Source organism: Nannobrachium achirus (assembly GCF_963921795.1).
Source record: "Nannobrachium achirus genome assembly, chromosome: 6".
NCBI classification, from domain to species: domain Eukaryota; kingdom Metazoa; phylum Chordata; class Actinopteri; order Myctophiformes; family Myctophidae; genus Nannobrachium; species Nannobrachium achirus.
This window is the reverse complement of record NC_137815.1, coordinates 31,575,757-31,593,078: the sequence shown is the minus strand read 5'-3', so window position 1 is coordinate 31,593,078 and position 17,322 is coordinate 31,575,757. Positions and strand designations below refer to the sequence as shown.

At 38.7% G+C, this 17,322-nt stretch overlaps 1 protein-coding gene across 2 annotated transcripts; it reads left to right on the top strand.

The window, feature by feature from the left end:
- The first annotated feature begins 8,825 nt into the window (after window positions 1–8,825).
- On the top strand, window positions 8,826–15,471 carry srsf3a (serine and arginine rich splicing factor 3a). Of its 2 annotated transcripts, none has more exons than XR_013962137.1 (7): window positions 8,826–8,885; window positions 9,751–9,789; window positions 10,333–10,543; window positions 11,081–11,245; window positions 11,980–12,475; window positions 14,514–14,552; window positions 14,812–14,896. XR_013962137.1 is itself a non-coding variant. In XM_080728675.1 (7 exons), exons 2-7 carry the CDS (start codon window positions 9,783–9,785, stop codon window positions 15,088–15,090), a joined length of 543 nt encoding a protein of 180 aa, XP_080584801.1. In that variant the 5' UTR covers window positions 8,826–8,885; window positions 9,751–9,782; the 3' UTR covers window positions 15,091–15,471. The 2 variants fall into 2 exon arrangements, 1 of the variants encoding a protein (XP_080584801.1); XM_080728675.1 differs by lacking the exon at window positions 11,980–12,475 and adding an exon at window positions 15,063–15,471 and having other exon boundaries at window positions 14,812–14,904.
- The last annotated feature ends 1,851 nt before the right edge of the window (window positions 15,472–17,322 follow it).

Genomic DNA, 17,322 nt, shown 5'->3' with positions numbered 1-17,322 from the left:
TTATGCAAACTGCTAATAAAGTAGGCTATCAATCAATCGATCGCTTTTCTTAAGTTAAGTATGGTCCTACCCAAAGTCGGTTTTACACTTTACAGAAATTAACGAGCCCAAAGTCACTTATAATAAGCGGACATGGCAACCAAGGGGTAGTGCGTAGTGAGCGTGCTGTTCTGTTCTATGGGCGCATCGTACAGACAGAGCTCCCAGAGACAGGAACAGTACAAGTACACTATAGTATACACAGGAACATTGCTGCATACACGGAGGGCATTAAGGCGTGATGTGCTATCAATCAATCGATCGCTTTTCTTAAGTTAAGTATATGGTCCTACCCAGGGGCGGCCTTAGTAATCTGGAGGCCCGTTTCAAGAGCTATTGATGAGGCCCCCCCGCACCGCCGCCAGCACACCGAGGCCACAGTAGCCATGCAACAATCGCACACAGAAGTTGACCTATAGCCAATGACTGTCTGCTATTTATATATTATTATTATATCACTACATAATGTTATAGCATTGACCTAAATGGCGTTATATTAACAAGGATATATGATTATTAAAAAGTGTTATAAGTGTGTTGCAAGTTGATCAAGGCTTGCTGGCTAGCTCTTGGAGGCCCCCTGGTGGCTGAGGCCCGTTTCAATTGAAACTGGTGAAACATAGCTAAGGCCTCCCCTGGTCCTACCCAAAGTCGGTTTTACACTTTACAGAAATTAACGAGCCCAAAGTCACTTATAATAAGCGGACATGGCAACCAAGGGGTAGTGCGTAGTGAGCGTGCTGTTCTGTTCTATGGGCGCATCGTACAGACAGAGCTCCCAGAGACAGGAACAGTACAAGTACACTATACACAGGAACATTGCTGCATACACGGAGGGCATTAAGGCGTGATGTGATGCTAATAAGTGCGCCATCTGGAGTAGGGTTTCACTCGCATGTATGTACACATCCTCACGTGTTAAGCAGCAGCTGCAATCCGAAATATTATTCTTGTGACTGTGAGTGTGACTGTGACTGACTGCTAGATGTTTTGCGTAGGCCTGTGTATATTTGTCTGTCATTAATGTCTCAATGAAATGAGTAGGCCTACAAAAGGACCCCAATGTAAACAAGCCATATAGTATTTTCTTGTGGTTTAAAGTCTTGTGCTTTTCCTATGCAAACTGCTAATAAAGTATTCAATCCATTTTAATGCAAGATTTCCATTCAATTTATAATAACATTAGAGTATACAAAGACATATAAAGATATTTACTGTTGCACGGTAGCAGCACATAATAGGCCTTTTGGTTGTTCCTGTTGGAGGTGGCTATATAGTCTACTCTTCCATTGAGAAATGTAGACCGGGTCTACATTCTACATTTCTCCCTGTATTGTGCAGCCTCAGGTATACAGTGGTTCTCAAAGTGGGGTCCGGGGACCCCGCAGCGGTCCTCCTTACACACTTGCAAATATATCTGTATCTGTCAGTCCTTGTCCCTATTTGAGCATTATGCCCATTTATGGAGATCCCTCATGTCATCAATATTAAGCCCATATCTTGGAATGCCCATATATGGACATATTGTGTCAGTCTCATGTGGTCTATTCATTCAGTCAATTTATTCATGCATGTAGTCGTTGGTTTTGTTTGACTCGTTTTTAGTGTTTATTGTGTTTTCTCTTTCTGGGTAGATTTGTACATTTCCACCTTCAGTCGATGCTTCATATCCATATGAGTAAAATCACCAGGGGGATTCGTTTATTTTTTCAACACAAAAAAAATAACAACGGGGACCAGGGTGATATCGCCCTCTAATGGCATTGACGTGGTCTATTAGTCTGAGTGGTACCCTGTTCAAATGGGTATGGGACAAGACATGTACAGAATGGAGCTTTAACTCTTGAAGGGCTCTATTTTGATTGTCTTAAGTACCAGCTCTTATGCCTTAACTTAAAGGCCTTAAAGTCATAACTCTCCGACGAAAAGCTCTGTGGTCGGAGACAGTATGGACAGCCCTTAAGTTAAGGCATAAGAGCTGGTAGGCCTAGGCTAAGACAATCAAAATACAGCCCTAATAGAGTGTATACACATGAATAAACATTGAGGATTGTACTCACCTACTTTAGTGAAAGCAAAGCTTTCATAACTTTTTATATAAAGCATACTGTATGTCACTAATATGTCAACAATAACAGGTTCAGCGGAAATATATAACAGAATAAGCCATGTTATAATGGTAGCCTACGGAGCTGCTACTCCATACTAAGTTCTACTTGTTTTACAATAATGTATTACTACACATTAATAACCACATAAACCATACACTTTGTTCAACAGAATCCCTCAGGGCTCTATAGTAGTAACTCTTCTGTTTTTGCTTTAGGCTACATCAAATATCGTGATGAAAATAGCTGATATACAAGCTCATAGCGCATTGTAGATCAGCTACGACATGCCAGGAGGCGAAAGAATATGTATTCTGTTCTGTGTGTGTGTGTGTGTGCGTGTGTGTGTGTGTGTGTGTGTGTGCGTGTGTGTGTGTGGGTGTGTGTGTGTGTGCGTGTGTGTGTGTGTGTGTGTGTGTGTGTTTGTTTGTGTGTGTGTGTGTGTGTGTGTGTGTGTGTGTGTGTGTGTGTGTGTGTGTGTGTGTGTGTGTGTGTGTGTGTGTGTGTGCGTGTGCGTGCGTGCGTGCGTGCTTGCGTACCAGTGTGCGTTCGTGTGTGCCCAGTCTGAACCCAAGATGTTCATTTTCACTGAGGCCAATTTTTAAATGAGAACCGAGCTGAAAAACAAGTTGGAATCACAGTTTAGAGGAACACCTAGTTCCAAAAACACTTGTCTTCTGCCCATGGGTGGGTCACAAATGCACAAAAGATGAATGTTGTTAGAAATGCTATATCCTCCCCACAGCTTCAGTTCAGTTTATTATTAGCGCCACAAATCACGTTCAACCCAGAGTCAACTCAAAGAAAGGGTCAAACTCGTTCTTCTGCTATACCACAAAAATGTGGAATGCCTTACCGAAGGTTTTAAAGGAGTGTGGATCACTAGCATCCTTTAAAATCGCCCTGAAAAACCACTTACAGGCAGCAGCCGTAAGTGGTTTGGTAAAAACAAACCTAGCCCAGCCCAGACCTACCTCCCCTGCCCCTTCTTTGTACATACTTTCTGTTTGTATAAACTTACTGTTTTTTTTTGTTCTTTATTTATTTATTTTTAATGACTATATCTACTGCATAGTACTGTGTTCTATTCGTCTGCCATTCAATGTTATATGAGATACTTTAATGGTTTCCTGTGGAAATAAGCTTAGTCTTTTCTAGGATCCCCTTTTAGTAGATCTTGTACCAGTGAACTGTACCATCATGAAACTGTACCTTTTTCTATACAAACTTCTAATAAAGTCTTCAATCAAATCTTCAAATTTCTTTTGGACAACAAAATACATATACAATGTGCATCAGTGCAACTAGAGCAAGGCACAATCACAAAAGGTTGTTGCCTTGCATGGTTTACTCCCCTTTTCATAGGTGTGTGTGTGAATGTGTGAATGTAATGCACAATCAATCATTGTAAAGTGCATGCCTTGGATAAAGGCGCTATATAAATGCACAATTTATATCATCCTTGGACAAACAATAATAATAATACATTGGCAGGGAAACCAAGGCACATAGTCCAAACACTATAATGAACATGAACAGCCAGATGTCCTGTAACAATATTGGTGTACAAGTACAATTTGTGCGGCATTGTCATGGGTATACAGACAATTGTCCCATCCAACAGAAATTGCTAAAAACATAATTCCCCCTCACTGGAGAGAGGGGGAAAAGAGGCTTCATTGATGATTCATACATAAACCAGAGCAGCAGCATAGGCCTACATAAGTGTTGTGTAATAGCAGTAATCGTGTATCAAGGATTTAACCAGTACGATTCAGTTCAAACTGATCATATTTAAATTTGGATCTGCAGGTGTTTAACAATAATGTACTGTAACTCTTGAGAGCATAACATGAAACCAAACCAAATGGACCCACAAGAGTTAAAGATCTATGGTTTCTGCTGTAGACAATCCCACACCCAGGGGAGGCGATAAATCACTAAAGACTGGCTGTTAGCCATGCAGCATTCTAGAATGGAACATGATGTACCTGTTAATTACAGCATAACGGTGATAACACATGTGGAAATGACTCTGCGTGTGAAACCCACAGGGATGTCATCAGCTCATAAGTCTTTCAAGGCGTCAATTAGACAGCAAGAGTCTTTGGCATGAGCCTATATTGCTATATTTATACCTGTCTCTTTATTAATATTCAAACCAACGTTCGCTGTATTTTTCCTGTGATCTAAGTGCACAATCGTTATTATGAACACGAACATCTCTCCCAAAGCTAAGAACCAAAGAACAACACTATATAGAAACCCCTCACATACATTTTCAACAGAGGCTTTCGGTTTGCTTTGTTTCTAGCTGTGACGAAGAAGTTGTTTAAGTTCAGAAATCCATAACTGAACTTATGTGAACTTCATTTTGGGGTCAGTTTTCTTTCTTTTACATTAGAAACACAAACAGTAGCCATTTAAAGTATTGGGTTACACGCTGCTATCTTATTACACGTCCCCTGTGTCAGCAATAAAGATCTTTCCCACATCGTTGAGACATGCTTCGTGAACTATTAAACCTTTGTTTGTGTGTGTTTGTGTGCCTTGTTTCTCTTCTGATCAAATTACCAACCTGGTAGAAAGCATAACATAACATTTTGCTTTTGCATGAACAGCAATCCCACTGAAAAATAGATTAATTTAACCCTATTATAATTGTAATCAAATAGGGCCTTGTACTATTACTCTCAGAGTTACAAATGGATATATGAACACTGAGCATGGTTATTGCGTAGTTCTATTCTGACACATATAGCTTAGTGAGTTGTAATTTTTAGATTGAGAAGGAGAAAAAAAATACTATTTTCACTTTTTTTTCTCTTTTGAATTATTATTATTATTACACTTATTACCCTTATTGTTTTAATTGTAGACAGATTTTTGTTGTGACCCATAAAAATGTGTGCCGCGACCCAACCCATTGTTTGAGAAACAGAATTGTGTAGTGCAACCAAAAGCGCGAGGGGAGTTTGAGTTCATTCAAGGACACGGTCTATATTACACAGTCATCAGGAAGTGAAATAGAACAGAATGTGCTGTACTAATCTGATTGAAAAACACACTGCCCTGAGTGGATGCATAAAAAAAAAGAGGATGTTTGGTTTTAGCAGCTAAAAGGGGAATCTTCAGACAGTGCGGGGGAGACTTAAGAAAACAAGCTGAAATGTGTTTTATTTTCATACGGGCTCTGGATGTTGACGAGCAGTTGCTTTCACCAAAAACATGCACACTGTGACTGAAATAAAGCTGTGCAACATAACGCTCACTGCTCTTTGTTTGTGTTCAAGCCAGCTATGCTATGTACTGTACAGCCCTGTAATCTCCTACCTCATCCCTTTTTATCCCTGAACTTTTGCCCTGTAGAGCAAGAAGGTTCTGAACTCTTGCTAATGCCAAGCACAGCCCTAGTGCTTCAAAATAGAAACACTTAGGGTAAATGTTTTTTTATGATTGCTATGATCACTATGTGATTATTATGATTTATGATCTGGGCTTTATGGAGTGAAATCAGTCTGGCTATCTCTGTGTTGTGTCTGTTTTGTATCTCTGTTTTTTATATAGAGCTATTGTGTCTGAAATAAAGTGTATTTAGTGTTGTTGTTGTTAATAGTTGATGAGGATGTAATTGTTGTTATTTCATCACGTTAATTTGATGCAGAATAAACCTGCTTGAACTCGTGTTTGAGAAGTGTTTCAACAGACATGCCATTAACCCTGAACTTGTTGCTAAATGTCGACAGGTCAAGTTCTGAAAGATCAATGACAGAATGACTGGTATGAGGATAGAGTTTGACAAGATCACAACAATACATTGATTTGAATAATAATTCATAAAATATTTTTAAAAGCTAAGTGGGATCACTATGAAAACACATTTTAAGGGTTTCAAGAAGAAAACAAGCTAGGGTAACCTGATGAAACAACGTGAAACTACTCTGACAGAAGGTAAACTGCTGTACCTATTATGACCTAGTATGAGAGAGTACACACTGTACGTCTATGCAGAGGAGTAAAGTAACTAAGTATATTTACTCAAGTACTGTCCTTAAGTACAATTCTGAGGTATTTTTAGTATTTCCATTATACCTTTACTTCTACTCCACTACATATCAGAGGCAAATATTGTACTTTTACTCCACTACAATTAGGCTATTTGAAAACTTTAGTAACTAGTTACTTTGTAGATTTGTATTATTATTACAACACATTCATTAACCACTTCAGCCTTACTGTATATTCATTTCGGCCATTTGAAAATAGCTTCGCAACGCATTGTGAGCTTGTAAATCTGCTTTTTTAAAAGGATTTGTATACATTTCATACATTTGAAAACTTGTGATATGGGACATTCCGCATAATGAGAAGGCTACTTTCTACGTTTGGCAGTTTAAGTGCATTTTGATGCCAATAGATACATTTGCACTTTTACTTTTACAGTTTTGAATTCCGCACGTTTACTTACAATACTTACCATTGTAGTATTGATACTTTAAAAAAAAGAAAAAAGTAAAAAATAAATATATAAACGTGTACTTCTTACACCACTGCTTCCATGTGAGTGAGAGACAAATAAACCCCTCTTGATTCTTGTGTGCTTTTTTTTTTTTAGGTTAGGTTGTATTTCCTTCCTACTTACGCAATAACAAAAGCATCACACAATAACAAAAGCATCATGTTTTCAATTGTCGATGTGTGGGAGAATAGTACTGGGGGTTGAGTTCAGGATACTCAGATAGAGAAGTGGAAAGACCACTATGTCCTCATAACATTGATACTTTACCACTTCTGTCTGTGGTTCAGAGAGGTTCCTTTAGCGGTCTGCAGTGAGGGAACAAGTACTCTGATTCCTTTTTTTACTCAAGTAAACGTAGCAATAACATAATGTAGAAATACTCTGTTATAAATAAAAGGCCTACATTCAAAATATTACTTGAGTAAAAGCACAAAAGTATTGGTATTACAATATAGCCCACTTAAAAGTACCAAAGTAAAACCCACATTTTCCAAAATGTGTCTTTTTTTATTTATTTATTTTTAAATAGTGTGCATAGGAAAAGCACAGCACATGACAGTAGTCCTACAGTTCAGATACAAGGTCTACTAATAGGATTTAAACCCAAGTAAGCACAATAGCTTGTTTACATTGGGGTCTTTTTGTACTCAATGCATATAGAGACATTAAATGACAGACAAATATGCTATGAAAAAATACATATATACATCATGTAACAGTCAAAAGTCATAAATAAAAACAAATATGTACAGTAAACAGGTCAGGGGGAGGTCAAACCATTTTTTAGAAAATAAAATAGAAGATCTACAAACTCAACACACTGTGATGTGATGTAGTTGTTGTGAGCTTGTAGATCTGCTATTTGATTTTCACTTTTGCCCTGCCGTTTTGGTGCCCCCTCAAGGTTGGTGCCCAGTGCTGCAGTACCTAGCAGTCATAAGTAATTCAATGAATGCTGGTCATTTCAATGCAAGAGAGCCTGCAAGTTCGTTCAGGGACCACAGCAGGGAGGGATATAATAACGGGATAATAATAACACCTACCCATGATCCCAGCTATAGGAGGGTCAGTAGAGGATTTCAACCATAGGGGTTCCAGACCCAGAACCTGGAACTTCCAGGTGGTCCCCAGCTAAATGATGTTGGTAACCAGGTGGACACTATTAGATCTTTAACTCTTGAGAGTGTAAATTGTAAAATGTCTCTGAATTGGACCCATATTTTACACTCTCAAGAATTAAATTATTGTCTATAAAAGTCTACACAGTTAGTTATTTTTTTGATCAATCTTTGTTGCCTGTTATCTCTCCTATGTTACCAATTATCATCAATACAGCATGGAATTTGGGGACAAAATCTTATATACAACATACCATAATAGTTTTGGGTCTGAGAGGCTAAAATCTCATCAAATAGTGGTCCGTGGTTGTTCAGATGCCGAATAAATAATTAATACTACCCTACATAGGTAAGGTAAATATTATACTTTTACTTCACTACAATTATTTGAAAACTTTAGTTAGTTAGTTAGTTAGTTAGTATTAAAAACATAGCCTACATTACCCACGTCAGCCCTATATACATTTGAAAATAGACGATCTACAAGCTTTGTGAGCTTGTAGATCTGTTATTTTCAAAGTATTGTAATACATATTGAACTTGTGAAATAGGACATTCTGCATAACAAGCAACTTTTATTTTTGTACTTTAAGTGTATTTTGATACTAATAATACTTTTGTACTTTTACTCAAGTACATTTTTAATTACGGATTTCTACATTGCAGTATTGATATTTTTAATTACTCTACTTTTTTTTTTTTTTTGTATAAAATGTGAGTAGCCTACTTTTGTACCACCGTTGACATGAAAAAGGTTGAAAATCACTGACCTAAAGCAGTGGTTCTCAAAGTGGATTCCAGGGGGTTCCTTTATGGGGGTCTAAATTGACCCATACAAGTCAGGGTTCATTTGGTTCCATTTGTACACTACCAGAGTAGGAGAGACAAACTTGATATGAAAGTTTGAGAAACACTATAGTATTGGAACCATAGAGGTGTAATACATAGATTTGAACACTGGGTGTCGCCGTGCGCTTCAACGTCGGTGTGTAACTCACCGGAACAAGAAGAGTGCGGATGATAATGGAACAGAGGATTCTTCTCCCTCCCTCGCACACAACACACGCTAGTACAGAGAGACGGTCGGCAGTCAATTACAAGGTAATGTACTATTTATACATTTGTGTAAATAAAATGTAGGACTATTAGGTTGCATATCTTAAACAGTTTGGTTTGGTTTAGTAGTACAGACTACTTCTCTGAACGGAGGATAAGTTAGCTAGTAGCTAAACTGACGTGATATTACAGGATTAAGAGTAGGCCTTGAAGCTAAGCTAACAAGCACACCGTGTTAGCCTCGTCAGCTAACTTGGTTAGCTTAACTTAGCTAACATACCCTAGCAACAAGTTAACAACGTATTGCAGTTATTTACTTTGTTTTAACGTCTTGGCCATTAAAGCTTATTAACTCTAGACGCAGTTAGCGTTAGGTGTATTAATACAATGAACATTAGCCTACCAATGTTGACAACATCACATTACATTTAGCAGCTACGGCTAAGCTAACACGGCTGATGGCGACTAGCTTGATGGCTAACATACAGGTAGATGTTACTGTTAGAAGTGTGACTGCCGCTTATATAACTTGATGGATAAATTACACGTAACTGCAGAATAGTAGCGTTAAGTTGGATGGTTTTAGGGCGGTCTGTGGACGCAAACAACTCTTCTTCTTTTGTTGTTGTTGGGTCAGGCCTGTTTGGCTGAAACCAAACCAACCAGAGCCTCGCGGTGGGGGATGGGACGATGGGGCCATCCCTATTCAGCCTTTGGTTTCGGTTCTTAATCTTGAGACCAATAACGATTCTACTTGTTTAAAAGCTCCGTCATTGACGATCTGGTCATTTCCCTTCTACATCTCTTCTGATATTGATGCATGTTATCTTGGTCGTTCTTATGTGACCCTTTTCCATTGTCTGTCTTGCTGGCGCCGACCTAATTGTCCTCATTTCCCTCTAATTCACAGTAAAACTCCAAGCTATACCCAGGTCAGCTGAAATGGGAGGTATGTTGATATTTATGATTATTTGACATGGACATCACAATTGCATTGGACGAACCAGATGCGTTGATTATAGTGACTATTGAACGGGTGCTAGTTTTCATCAGATGTCCACAGGAGGCTTTTCTAAAATACTATAATACTAGTCTAAAACCCAATCAAGTACAACAAAGGCATATGTATATACTGCTATTGATTAACTAATATCACCAGTATCTGACCCAATGCATTAGCTTGTTGTTAAACAAAATTAGCTTGTTGTTAAACAAAAAACAAAAGTAGACATATCAGGCTATCATTCAAATAACCAGTCGGGAACAGAAACTATCATGTGAGCACAGTTGATTTGATTTCAACCAAACATAGCAAGCCATTTTTACATTTATTTATTTTTTATTTATATGTATACTTGTTTATATTGTTTCAATCCAATTTCGTCCAGTGCCAGCCCCCCCTTATACATTTCGCATTTAGAAACATTTTATTTTGCTATTCACACACGTAAATTATATTACATTTCTGTGTTTTCCTTTTTGTCTCTGCTAGATCCTGGCCTCAGTAGAGATTGTCCCCTCGACTGCAAAGTGTACGTTGGGAATTTAGGAAACAATGGGAATAAGACGGAGCTGGAGAGGTCGTTCGGCTACTATGGTCCGCTACGCAGCGTCTGGGTCGCCCGGAATCCCCCAGGCTTCGCCTTTGTAGAGTTCGAGGATCCTAGAGATGCTACTGATGCTGTGAGAGAACTGGATGGAAGGTAAAACTTAGAAACGTTTTCCAGTTGTTCCTTTTACTATTATAGATGGTTGTCCCATTGGTTTTTGCACTGACTGTAAAGCGTACTTGAATGTTTAAACTCGAAAGTATCAATACTTCAATGTAGAAATACTCGTATTACAAGTAAAGTTGGTAATTCAAACTGTACCCGAGTAAAAGTACAAAGTCATGATATCAATTAAATATACCTAAGTAGCAAAACTAAAAATGTCTTTTCAAATGTGTACAAAACTTTTGAAAATGGCCAAAGTAGGACTGAAGAAGTGGTTAATTATGTTTTGTAATTATCTAAATCTACAAAGTAAAGTTTCTGATAATTGTAGTGGAGTGAAGTACAACATTTGACTGAGATGTTGTAGAGTAGCAGTATAGAAAATTGGAAATACTCCAGTAAACTACAAGTACTAACAATCTTTATTTATAAGTACAGTACTTGAGTAAATGCACTTAGTTACTACTTTACACAATTGGATGTTTGCAGACTGCAACCCATGATGTTTTCCCTGTTTCTATTTAGAACCATGTGTGGCTCCAGAGTGCGTGTTGAGTTGTCCACCGGTGAAAAACGCTCCAGAAGCCGCGGACCTCCTCCGTTTGGGGGTAGCAGACGTGAAGGGCGCGGAGGCCGCGACAGCCGCGATGACCGGCGAGACCGCCGTGGCAGTCCTCCCGCCAGACGCAGGTATGCTTTAAAATGTCAAATTGGGCTAATAACGAGGATATCAAATTCCCCCTCACACTTTGTTCATTTTGATCGATTGACTACTTTTAACGAGTTTGAAGTATAATAATGCTAAACAAAATCCCAGAGGGCATTGGATGTTCACACCTCTGTTCGGAATGAATTTTAGGTATAGATTGTTTATTATCAATCAGCCTGCAAGAATGGGCAAAAAGGTCACAAATCCAACAGGTTAGAACACTTCCTACAATTGTTTTCATGGGTGAAAAAAAGTCTCTTAATTTAACTATAATATTTAATCTTTTAGCCTGCATACCCATATGAGTTCATGCACAGTCAACCATCAAAGCTGGGACGCTTTTATTTTGTAAGCCTAGTCATAAATGGAAAATGAAAATATTATATTAAAATGTTATTTTTAACTCAAAGTAAATGCCCCACCCTTATCAAGTAAATGCCCCCCTCTTTTTAAGACATGATGTGTGACCTCCAAATGTAATCTTATTTCACAGGTTGACTGTAAATGACCAAAATTGTGTCATGTGTATTAAAAATGAAAATTCCTACTTGAAATTGCTTTAAGGGAGCATCTATGGCAGTTAGAAAGTCATCATTCATCAAAACTTTATTGGTAATTTGAGTTTGTACGGCTGTGAAGGATTTATTTTTTTATTGCTCAGTTCAGTTGGCTATCTATAATTCTTTAATATTAATAAAACTGAACCCCGTTGCAGAGTCACCACCACGCTTCTCACCGCCCCCAGTCAACTAGTCCTCTTTCAGCATCATGTGACTGCTGACCAGCGCCGTGCCCCAATCAGCTTGGCTGGTGCTGTCACATGACCCAGGCAGGCGCACCGCCAGTCGTCTGGTTCCACTCAACCTATTGGTTCCTGCGCATGCAGTTCCCAGCATCCTCCTCTCCTACTCCTCCTCCAACCTTAACGCAATCGACAGCTGCCCACCACCCCCATTATCGACCAATCAGCATCTTAAACATTTTCTGTTATGACAACACAACTATCTACGTACGGGAACGGCCCTTGGCTTACCTCCCACCAAAAAAGGCATGGAAAATCTACAACTACCTTTTCCAGCCAGCCAAGCAAGGCAACTCCATAACTCAACATTTGCATCATGGGGCAAATCCTCTCTGCAATTCGACCTCCCTCACCACATCAGTCCGGCTTCCTTGCGTCATTTCTATCTTGTCCAATTCCCCCCAAAATAGTAAGTTGCTTTTATCCTGCTCTTTGTAGTTTGTGCTTAATCTAGTTTTCAGAGCTTCGTGATCATTTCCCTTCAGCAGTAGTGTAACTTGCACTACTGAAGGAATTTTGGAGGCCCTTCGCATAGATGAGTTACAAAACCTAAATCCTTGAGATCACAACTTGTGGTCAAGGAACTGCTGGCTGCCAATTTTTAAATGCATATGGGGGAAAATTACAAACATCTTTCAAACATGCACCCTACGCAGATTACATTTTCATGGCTCGACATTAAGCAAACAGTTTGAGCACTTGCTGAGTTGCGCTATTATACTTCTCCCAGAGAAAGTCCTGTAGGAATTTTAGTTCACAAATGGGAAATCAAAGTTATAAGGTTGTGATTGTTTTTCGGCTCCCAACTGTGCACGTATCGACTGGTATCACAATGGCAGTCCTTAAAGCGTTAGTTTCATGTGGCCGGACAATTTGAGATCAATCTGGTGATGAGACTATTTCATAGACTTGACAGCACTATCAGTGTTATGTTAGTGTATTTTCAGACATTTAACCACTTAAATCTTATATACTTGGCAAACTTGACCGCTCTGTACTTGGTATGCTCTTTTTCCCCCCTTTTCTTTACACCAAATCTCTTGCAGGGAAAAACTAAAAGTACAAACTTGCAAGCATTAAGACTTTAGGGGAGCCCTTAATATTGGGACGTTAGATTTGTTTTCAAAGCAGTGGGCGTAGGTTTGTTGGCCTCTGTTCTCGCCCCATATTGATTGATTTTAGGTTTGCCCAGGTATTGTTAGGCAGAGATCTGTCAATGCTCTGTTTGTCGGGCTACATGAGACTATTAAACTGCATCAACACCCACCAGTGGTGGAATTTCAGACTATTATAAGAAAGATGTTGATGAACAGTTTAATAAAACTATCCTTGCTTTGTATGTTATCCGTTTGAGACCAGTCAGTGTCCAAGCAAACTAAACGTATTGTCCTAAAGTGTCAAGCAGGGCAACACAGGCTGTTCTGGTATACTGGACAACATGTAGCCCTGTACTTGGAGTTGGACACTTTCGGCAGTAGTTATTTTCCAGGCATATCTAAGAATCATCTCTTCATTAGATGGACATAAAATATGGGAACAAGGTTGCATTACATTTATAACTGGACATAATGTATATTGCACCAAATTTCACAGCAAGCTGGCAGCAGAACGAGAATTTCACAGGTTTTTCTTTTTCCATGCAATGTTTCTCAACCTTAATGTCGAGCACTGATTCTGTATTATTCGGCAGTTTAAAAGGGTTGTTGTCTTGTTTCTCTAAACAAACTGTCATGGATGCAGATGACTCTGCTGTTAACAGAAGGGTCATGGCTGTATGGCCATGTTTGCTTAACCCATAAGACCGGGAACGCATCCCTGTCACACTCTAGGTTTTAAACATTATTTTATGCTTGAACTATTCAAAAATAGCAGATATACAAGCTCACAGTGTGGCACTTGGAAGCTTGTAGATTTGGCATTTTTGAAAAATCAAATGTGTGCAAGTCTTTGAATATATTTAGCCGATTCTATAAATCTAAATCCTTCGAAGGTTTTTTAAAAACGAATGTTTCTATCATCAGTGGTTCTTAAACAGTTTCATGTCAAGGACCCCTAGAATTATATGTATTTGACCGCTGACCCATCTCAAAATATGTATCAAGCAAATGTTTGAGTTACAAATGTTCGCTTTAAAATATATATATTCAAAGATTTGCTAAAGATTTCAAGATTTTCTAAAATGGCAGATCTACAAGCTCGCGCTGCGAGCACTCGTTGCTGTACTGCAAGCTTGCATATCTGCTATTTTTCAATAGCTAAAGCATAAAATAATGGTTAAAGCGGTTCAAGTCTTAACGCGAAACACAGATGTGTTCCATATCTTTATGGTTCAAGAATGGATCAAGAATCCCAGTGGGTTCATTTGTGTAGCAGGGTTGTGGTGATGTTTGCTGCAGTCATCTGATGTCCTGTTCTCTTTTGTTTTTTTACCTCATCTAATACCTTAGATCACCAAGGAGGAGGAGCTTCAGCCGTAGTCGCAGCAGGTGAGCCTATACTTTTCCCACTTTGCCTCAACATTGACTAGTAACATTGACTTGTTATCTTGTAGTGTGTGTGTGTGTGTGTACACGCACTAGTCCTTACCAGTTAGAACATGTGCTCCAGCTCACATCTTCTAGACCACCCATACCTACCCGTGTGGTTGCCTATTTAGTCTGGATAGCCAAAATGTCATGTGAAACTTGACCAATACTCAAGCTTGCATATCGGACAGACATTCATTTAATCTGCATTTGTTTTCAGGTCTGTTTCACCAGTAAGAGACAGGCGGAGAGATCGTTCTCTTTCCAGAGAAAGGAACCATAAACCCTCAAGATCTTTCTCGCGCTCCAAGAGGTGAGTTGTGTCAGCAGAATCTTTTGAATTTGTATTGTTACTGCCTTTGGCGTTTTTAAAAATTGCCACTTTCAGGTGCCAAATTCTCCATATACTGCCATGTAATCCCTAGTGCATGGATCATGGCATCTATTAATTTCTTTCTTTTTACTTTCCAGTCGCTCCAGGTCTAATGATCGAAAGTGAATCCATCAGACGTTCCAGGCGCAGGATCATGTTTCGGTCGTGAAGGTTTTTATACAGTCCTGTTTTTGTTTTTCCTTCAGCTTTTGAAGAAGCCACATGTCATCCACTTTGGACAAGATATACTGTAATGGCCATTGATCTGTGGTCATATTTTCTTGTCGAGTCTCATTGCAAGATTTGGTTATTTTTTTAAAGTTTTCCCTCGAGTCTCAACTTTTTTTTTCTCCTTCAAAATGTCAGCTAACTGAAAGTGAAGCGATTACTGTCTTGCCTTGCATGTTTTGAAGTGAAATACTGGGATTCAACTTTTGTCAGTTAGATTAAGTTTTATTTTTGTTTTTTAGTTCCTGTTTGAATTAAAAATTTAACTTGCCATTTTTATTTTATTTGTTTCTGGTTTTATGTGAGTCATTGTTGTCTCTTGAAACCCCCCGAGATGTTTAATATTCATGTTTGAAGGTCAATCAGTATTTGTATGATGGTATAACACATGAACAGACATCAACAAAGCATACATTCACATCTTGTGTATGTTCTTAAGTTATCCCATATTCAGACAGTTCTAGTCACCAAATGCAGTGATGCTGTTGCTTGCAGGACCTTCATTTGAGATTTTCCTATTGACTTTGTTTGCCTAAAGGGTGCTACTGCTTTCATTTTATTGGTTTGCTGAATATTGTCACGATGCTTGTTCAATAAATTTTGTTCTATAGGAAACACTGCCTTTCATATTCCTTCAGTGTTTTCACCTCTGGGGAGCTAACTGGAAAAACAATTTAATTTAGAAAATGTTGTTAAATTAGGCAATTTAGCAATGAGCTGTAATGCAAACAAGTGAAGGCCAGAGTGAGATTGGTGTAATTGAACGCAAGGTTATGAAGTATATTGCAAATAAACCATACAGATTAAAGAGCTCCTTTGGAGTTGCATCATGGCACAGTAACTAATCGATTTCAAATGAGCTTTATTGGCATGAGGAAACGGGTTCACATTGCCAAAGCTAGTGTCAAAAATAACATTTGAAAATGAGGAACTTGGATTGGAGGGAGTACAGCATTGTGTGAAAAAATAACATTTGAAAATGAGGAACTTGTATTGGAGGGAGTACAGCATAGTGTGAACAGCCGTGTCACATTGCGTCATTACTCATACAGTAGGCTACAAAGCTTTTAGCAACGAATGGCAGTAAACCTTTGCAGTCACTTGGGGTCAAATGACATTTCTCAAAACGATTTACATGTGTTTAAACATAGCTGCTCTGTTTATATGTGCAGTAGATCAAGAGGTCTTCTCAGTACTGATGGTGCGTGACACTCAAATGTTTGTAGTGGTTGTATTCCATTGCAACAGTTATCTCTACGCAACCCAAACCTACGGTGCCCTTCAGTGGTACAAAATTACTCAATCTGTTTACTTAAGTAAAGGTATGCAATGTAGAAATACTCTGTTACAAGTCGAAGAACAGGAATTCAAAATGTACTTGAGTAAAAGTACAAAAGTATTAACATCAAAATGTACTTTTGTAACAAAAGTAAAAGTACACATTTAAAGTTTTCAAATGTTTACAGTTTACAACTCTTTTGAAAATAGATCTACAAGCTTAATGCATCGCGATGCGACACTGTGAACTTGTAGATGGGTTATTTTCAAATGGCAGAAATGTACAGATCCATCTAAAAAAAATATATATTGTGTAAAAGTTAATTTTCTTCTGTACTGTAGTAGCCTGATTTCAGACTCAGCTGACACTCTGAGGGGCCTTTTCCACCGGCAAAGAACCGGTTCCAGAACCTGTGCCGGTTCAACTTTCTTGGAACCTTGGTTTGTTCTTGCGAACCGGCTTGCGTTTCCACCAGATTGAACCAGAGGAACCAAGGATTTTGTGGTTCCCGTTCGGAACCAACTTTTACGGTTCTCGGTGGAAAAGCTCACCTCTGGTTCATCCCATAGGTGGGAGAAAGAACCAGAACCGGTTCTTTGCCGGTGGAAAAGGCCCCTGAGAGTGGACAGGGTCTATGGGCTGGAACCAGGCTAGTAATATAGAGCTTATTAAGGCCTCTATCAAAGCAAACCTGGGCTTCCATAACAACGCAGCAGTACTACAGGCTGATCACCTTCATACCACGCACCATCAATGAAGACATTTGTTTAAAAGTATGACATTTCTGTATTATAATTCCTCTTTTGAGTTGAATATTTTGAGGTATGGATTTTTGATTTTCATGAGCTGTA